Source organism: Nanorana parkeri, unplaced genomic scaffold, assembly GCF_000935625.1.
Source record: "Nanorana parkeri isolate BGI_ZX_2015 unplaced genomic scaffold, ASM93562v1 scaffold127, whole genome shotgun sequence".
Lineage (NCBI taxonomy): Eukaryota > Metazoa > Chordata > Amphibia > Anura > Dicroglossidae > Nanorana > Nanorana parkeri.
This window is the reverse complement of record NW_017306395.1, coordinates 1014012-1021405: the sequence shown is the minus strand read 5'-3', so window position 1 is coordinate 1021405 and position 7394 is coordinate 1014012. Positions and strand designations below refer to the sequence as shown.

General features: G+C 44.6%; 1 protein-coding gene across 3 annotated transcripts in view; it reads left to right on the top strand.

Annotated features, from left to right (window-relative positions):
- The window catches only part of CTBP2 (C-terminal binding protein 2), an 84289-nt gene that overhangs the window by 58366 nt on the left and 18529 nt on the right, over positions 1 to 7394 (top strand). For all 3 annotated transcript variants that reach the window (XM_018553699.1, XM_018553698.1, XM_018553697.1), the window contains 3 exons: positions 2156 to 2310; positions 3911 to 4055; positions 6955 to 7161. In XM_018553699.1, the coding sequence (XP_018409201.1) occupies positions 2156 to 2310; positions 3911 to 4055; positions 6955 to 7161 (507 nt within the window). The remainder of the gene's footprint in view (positions 1 to 2155; positions 2311 to 3910; positions 4056 to 6954; positions 7162 to 7394) is intronic.

Genomic DNA, 7394 nt, shown 5'->3' with positions numbered 1-7394 from the left:
GGGGGGGGGGGAAACAAAATATTTCTATTTAATTGCACCATCAAATCTACTATTTAAAAAAAGAAAGATGCAACGTGTTTTGCAGATTTTCCCTCACTTCCTGTCTGGGGGAAACCATTGTCAACAGCCCAGTAAGTGAGGAGGAATCTCTATAACTGAGCCCCAGATAGCAATATAGCCTGAGAAGGGTTCTACCCTTCCCCACTCTATGCAAAACTAAGAAAAAAAAGAAGTCTTGGCTGGACATACACTTCAACCATCGGTGGCCGTACACATATACTGTATACAGAATCACAGATGTGGGCTTTCTTTCACAGGGCCACATATGTGCTTACCTGTGTTTGTGCTGGGTGCACGTTTGATTACGCGCCCCCAGCACAGAGACTGAGCTGTCACCGAGAGCTCCTCATTTCAAACCAGTAGTCTGGAGCCCGGAGGATTGGCTCCTGATCATGTGATCACTGTGATACCCAATTAATAACATTGTCCCCCAAATGAAGACCCAACTTGTCCTGAACAAAACAAGGTGTAATTCACCTGGATATTTTAAAGCCGTAGTTCTCAACTGGTGGGTCGCGACCCTGTGTTCAGTGGAACAAGAGAAAGGATCCTTGCTGCACTCCCATGTGGATGTACCAGAATGCTGTCTCTCATATGCAGCATATGAGGGACAGCATTCTCCAATAAATGAACACTTAAACTGCTGTAACTATCGCTTAGGGGTGCTGGTGACGTTCTTCAACTATCTGTGTTCAGTGGGTCGCCGCGTGCCTTCCACTGCGCTAGGTGAGAGACTGCTCAGCCTCCCCCTAGCGCAGCACTGTCAGTTCTTGCACCCAGCAGCCATTCACAATATGATGCCCAGCGCCAAGTGTTAGTTTGGGGTAGGCTGGGAGTATGGCTGCGAGGAGCTCTATACATATGTGCATTGCTTACAGCTCCCTCACATGCCCTGTAGAGGTGCCTGGACCGGAGTTGCGTCACATTCTGGCTCCCGGCACCTCTACAGAGTGCGCAAGGGAGCTGTAGAAGCAATGGATGGAGCTTCGTCACAGCACAGCACCCCACACTGTACGCCAGGCTGAGGATCCACTCCAGTTCTCGTAAGGTCGAAAAACTGGGTGGATCTAAAAAAAAAGTGTGTGTGAGAATGTCTGTGAGTGTGTGAGATTGTGTCTGTGGTTGTGTGTGTCTGTCAGTCTTTTTGAGGGCACGTTCACACTAGTACAGTGTGTTAATCGCACGGTCCAATGCAGTAAATGCACTGTGCCACGCAATCGCACCTACTGTGCATCCTGGTGTGGAAGGGGCATTGCATTGCCATTCATTTGAATGGCACCCCAAATGCCCCTCCTGCCCACAGTTCGATCGCACAGTACCGCAATGCTGTGTGTTCCACTGTGGTGCGACCTAATGACAAAAGTGGGTCCAGAGATAACACAGGTTGAGAACCATCTTACAAAGATATGTACAGTTTTACTAACATGTGCTAGAGTTGTAAATCTGTCTTCAGACATTAAGGTTTGTTATTTCCAGTCCAGAGATTTACCCAGCCTAGCAGAAAGCACAGCCAATCTGGTGCCCTGACTTTGTTTTGCTGCAAGTAAGACACATATATATATAGGTCACCTCCCTTCCTCTAGCCTGTGATTGGACAGCTAAAGAGCAGCAACAGACAGATGGGGTCATCACTCAACATGTCGGCATGTTTCTTATCACACACAGCACAGCTGATCAGCCAAAAGTACTACCCAATCTCCTTAAATGCTACTGCTTAGAGTGTTCCAAAAACCTGAGCTAAACTCTGATGGCATTTAAAATCGGTGCAATATCTTTTAGATAAATACAAAGCTGCATTTCATTGTGTTTTTAATGTGCTCTGAGTTTAGTTTGAACTAAGATTACTTTTCTACCAATGTTTCATGTTACACCCATGCTTAGGGTTTAATATGAAACATGGTTACATATATATATTTTTTTTTTCTTTTATCTTTTCATTCTTTGTGATGTTTCTCATGTCTGCCCCACTTGGTTAGATACACTAATGGAAACGACAGAAGCTACTCGGAAATAATAAAAACATGTTGTTTATGAGACTCGCACGGGTAAGACACTCGCCGTCTAAACATCTTGCCTTGTCTTTATGAATTTCCAGGTATGCGGCCTCAAACTCTCAATGGTCCAATGCACCCGCGTCCTCTCATAGCGCTGCTGGATGGAAGGGACTGCACAGTGGAGATGCCAATCCTTAAAGATCTTGCTACTGTGGCTTTCTGTGATGCCCAATCAACACAGGAAATCCATGAAAAGGTAAATCGAGTATTTATCTGAAGGTGTATAGACGAGTAGTGTGTGTGTGTTGTTTGACTTGTATAAAAGCGTATTCTAGGCTGTAGTGACATATATGACCGCTGTAGCAACCAGTACTTAGGGTAACATTATATATATATATATGGCTAGCAAGCAGTAGATATATGCAAAAACTTTTTTTTTTTAAAAGATTTTCAAACAGGTTTAAACGTATCTGTTTCTTCACTGCACGCTCCCGTCCAAACATCTGAAGAGTCTCGGGCGGCCGCAAAGGATCTTGGGGAGGGCGCATGCGATCTTCAGATGTCTGGCCGGGAGACGAGGAGAGACACAAGGTAGCGTATTTTGCGGTCCATAAGACGCACCGGACCATAGGACGCAGGGAGGTCCGGCGCGTCTTATGGAGCACTCGAGACTGTAGCTTCTATGACAGAAGCTGCAGTTAGTGACCGCTGAGACAGGTGGCGCTGTGATTACAGCGCCACGGTCTCAGTGATCACACAGAGCAGGCGAAGAACGTCTATTCTTCGTCTGCTCTATGGTGATCTCCATCGTCGCCGCTGCTCGGTTTTAATAGGAGTGATCTCATTAGATCACTCGTATTAAACGAGCAGTGGCTCCTGCTGCTGAATACGATCGTCGCCGCTGCTCGGTTTTAATACGAGTGATCTCATTAGATCACTCGTATTAAATGAGCAGTGGCTCCTACTACTCGCCCGGCACCCGAAACTGCATGTCTCTGGCGTCGGGATTCGCTCCGTAAGACACAGGCACATTTTCCACCCTCCTTTTGGGGGGAAAAGGTGCTTCTTATGGAGCGAAAAATAAGGTAAGTCTATGGAGCAGCGTGCACCCGCATCAGACTCCGTGGGACATGAGAGAAGAGGAGGACAGAGGAGTCAGCGCTGGATCGGAGACCCGCACCCAGCGCTGGAGGGACAGCTGTAAACTACACTAAAGAAGAAGAGGATCGGATTAAGAGACATCATTTAAGGTAAGTCCTTACACTAACATTGGGGGAGGGAAAAAAATATCCTTTAATGTCACTTTAAGGCACATTCACACCTTAGCGTTGCGTTAATCACACAAAACCGTGCAATATAATACATGCTATTGCACAGCACACCTAGCATATGTTACCCTGCGCTGGGTGCATTGCGTTACCATTTATTTGAATGGCACCCCAATGCAACTCTCGGCGGTACTGCAATAACGTGTTGTGGAGAAAAAAGTAGAACATGCCGTACTTTTTCACTGCAAGGCACAGTAATGCGGCAACACATGGCCGTCGGGAGGTGCGCATGGGTGCCATTCAAATGAATGGCAGTGCAACACACCTATCGCATAGTAATTCACACACAGTGGGCTGTGCGATTGCTTACTTTAAGCGCACGGTATGGCATTGCATGCTTAACACAGCACTATGGTGTGAACAGGCCCTTACAGCCTGCGTTAAGCATGCAGCCGTCTTTATTATACCAGATGGAACTCTGCACATTAGTATACCAGTGGTAGAAATGCTGTATATGGGCCTCATTTTGATCAGGAATTTTAATCCTTGGGCGCTTTCAAGGTTTGTAATTGTATCTCTGTGTTGTAGGTTCTGAATGAAGCAGTGGGCGCCATGATGTATCACACAATAACGCTAACACGTGAAGACCTGGAAAAGTTCAAATCTCTGCGAGTTATAGTGCGGATAGGCAGCGGATATGACAACATAGACATCAAGGCTGCTGGAGACATGGGTATGTGACTGTGATGTGAATGATGAGACAATCACACTTTATAGGCTTATTCACAAAGAGCACCGGGCAAAAATGTACAAGATGCAGTCACCCGCCATCTGCAACCCTTTGTCACTGCCAGGCAGTGTGAAGATGAAGTACTCTATTGTGCTTTTGTGTGAGACCACTACTGGGCCCATATCCAAACAAACCAAATAGAAGGAGATCTATGAACAGGAATTCAGCACTCACTCCCCTAGTAATTGTTGGAGTGTCCCATTTCTGTAGTCACAGAGCAGATACCGCGGAGGATTTCATAAAGTATAGAGTGAATGTTAGTAAATAAAGGGTATTGTGTTCACTTGCAATACCCAATCATGTTCACAGAAATGAAAAAAAAACAGGATTTTTGCTAGAACACGATTGGTTTGTTGTGTGAACCCAGCTTCATTTTATTCACTCAGTTCAGTGATCATTCAATGACTAGAATGTTTGCCTAAACCCGTAATCCATCAGCCACAGCCTCCGCTCCATAAACAATACATACAAGCAGACCGGCGCAGTGCCGGCGATGTCACTTTTGAGAAACTTTACTGACGCAACACGAGTACACGCTGTAGTTCCCCCCTAGACACGGCCTCTCTAACACATTTCACCCATAAGGGCTTCATTGTAGCCATTAGAGGGTTGTCACCGGCTGTGTGTTTGTACCATACGGTCTCTTATTCATTTCCTACATCGACTCCTCTGTGTCTCCTGCACTGTACAGTAACTACTAAAGTCCTTCTCGGGCTTCAATTTAAATATGAAACAATGTTTGCACAATATATATAAGAGAATGGTAATAATTACGGCATTTTTACATAGTTACATAGTATTTGAGGTTGAATAAAGACATTAGTCCATCAAGTCCAACCTATTAGGATCTCATTCTAGGAGTACCCGTACCCCTGTATATTACGGTCCCTTAAGAAATCGTCCAAAAGTTTCTTGAACAATTCCACATTATTTGCTGAAATCACCGCCTGTGGCAGTGAGTTCCAGACCCTAACTGATCTTACTGTGAAGAACCCCCTTCGCCCCTTGTGCTGGAATTTTTTTTCCACCAATTTTAGGTGGTGGCCTCTAGTTTTTGTAACGGAGTTAATTTTAAACAGTTTATCGCTAATGTTGCTACCACCATTAAACATTTTGTACATGGAAATCATATCCCCCCTTAATCTCCTCACCTCTAATGTGAACATGTTTAAATTTAGTAGCCTTGTCTCGTAGCTCTGGTCCTCCATACCCCTAATTAGTTTGGTTGCCCTCCGCTGGACTTTTTCCAACTCAAGGACATCTTTTCTTAGTACTGGTGACCAGAACTGGACCGCGTACTCCAGATGAGGTCGAACCAATGATCTATAAAGTGGCAAAATTATAGACTTGTCCCTGCAATACATCCCCTTTTTAATACAGGACAAGACCCTGCTAGCTTTGTTTACAGCAGCCTGGCACTGCAAACTACCTTTCAGTTTGTGGTCTACAGTTTGCTTTTTCTGTGAACTCATTTAAGTATTACTGGTTAAATTGGCAGTTGCTGGTGTTTAATTTGTCCCCATTAGCTGCTAAATGAATGTTTTCAGTACGAGCCGTCACATAAACCGCCATTTATAGGCTGATTTTGTTTATGATGTGATTTAGAGCAGAATAGACTTTGTCGCCTCAAACGCCAACAACATTCCCACAAAACGTTCCTTCTCTCTCATGAATGCAATCTAAAAGCTTGATTGTCATTGCATACCGGATACAATGTACTGATGAGTGCTGAATGTATTTCTTTTATGAACTAGATAGCAGGCCTAGGATGTTTTGTATCAAGCGGCAGGTGGCAAGCTAACAAGTGAGAAGTAAGCAAACGTATATCTGCTAGTATTCATACATGATATCTTAGATGATATGAAAATGCCCGATGCCTAGAAAAGTTATCAATGTATGTAGATTATTGATGTAATGTTAATGAATTTGGCACTGAACCATCCAATTAAGCCCAAAGACTGTATGGGGGAGATTCTATCAGCTGAAAATTAGCACTGCACCCGCATAAAACACGGGCCTGACCACTTGTGCATGTGCGTTATGTGCGTTAACCATTACCCACACAATGGTATATTGCTCACAAAACAATCCAGGGGTTACAAATCCAATTGCGACCGATGGTACCAGATCGGCTCCTGATTCTTGAGAAATCCTCTTTGTAGGCTTCATGGCAGTGCATGTTATTTGAGCTCGTACTGTTCCTCTGATATCGGCATTGATTAGGAGCGGTTCATGTTGTATCAGGAGGGTTCCAGTCCTGCACTCGCTTGTCGCCTAGATGGTCAATGGTTCCACTATACCATGTACTGTACCTACTATGTGTATTGATGATAGAAAATGATAGGAGAGCAATATTATTAGGATGAAATAATCAAAATCCTGCAGATTTGTTTTGTGCTGACCAGTTTGTTTGAGTGCTGGACAATGTTCGTATTGTTCAATGTACACTTTGCCAGAGTTATATTACAATCTGGAAAGTGCTGAGAGTTCTTTCCCAGACCACATGTGAATGTGAACAGGCTGTAAGTGCAGAGTGCATGTGTGTTGTACTGCATTCAGAGCAAAAGGAAGTTAAACTGACACCTCTCATAGGATTGATTAAACCTTATACAGAGTGCGGGTGCAGTGTACATGGCTGAGCAGCCTTTGTGCTGGACATGGACCCTTTTCTTGTGACTCGTGAGACTCCCGTATACTGCAGAGATGCTTAATACATGGTTCAGTGAACATGCCACTTCAGCTTTCTGCCCTGAGCTGAGCTGAATACAAAGCAGCAGAAGTTGTGTTCAGAGATGTGTTTACAAGGGAGAGGACATGTTGAGTAATATATTGTGTCTTTTAGGAGTGGCTGTGTGCAACATCCCATCAGCGGCTGTAGAAGAGACCGCCGATTCTACAATCTGTCACATCCTCAATCTTTACCGAAGGAACACGTGGCTGTACCAGGCACTGCGAGAAGGGACACGGGTACAGAGCGTGGAGCAGGTCAGAGAAGTAGCGTCTGGAGCAGCCCGTGTACGCGGAGAGACTCTTGGCTTAATAGGATTTGGTAAGTACTATGCTGCCGAGCAAGCTATAATGGGCCTTGTACTACAAACTCCAGAACGACTACTCAGACACAAACCGCCCAGATAAAGAGTTTGGAAGCTGCAAGGCAACACAACACCGTTCTTATTTTAGACACTTTCACATAGAAGCCCCATTATCATTGCAATCATTTTATTGAGTACAATATTTCCCATGGGATAGTTGCTGCAGCAATGGGCGATTACAATACGGATT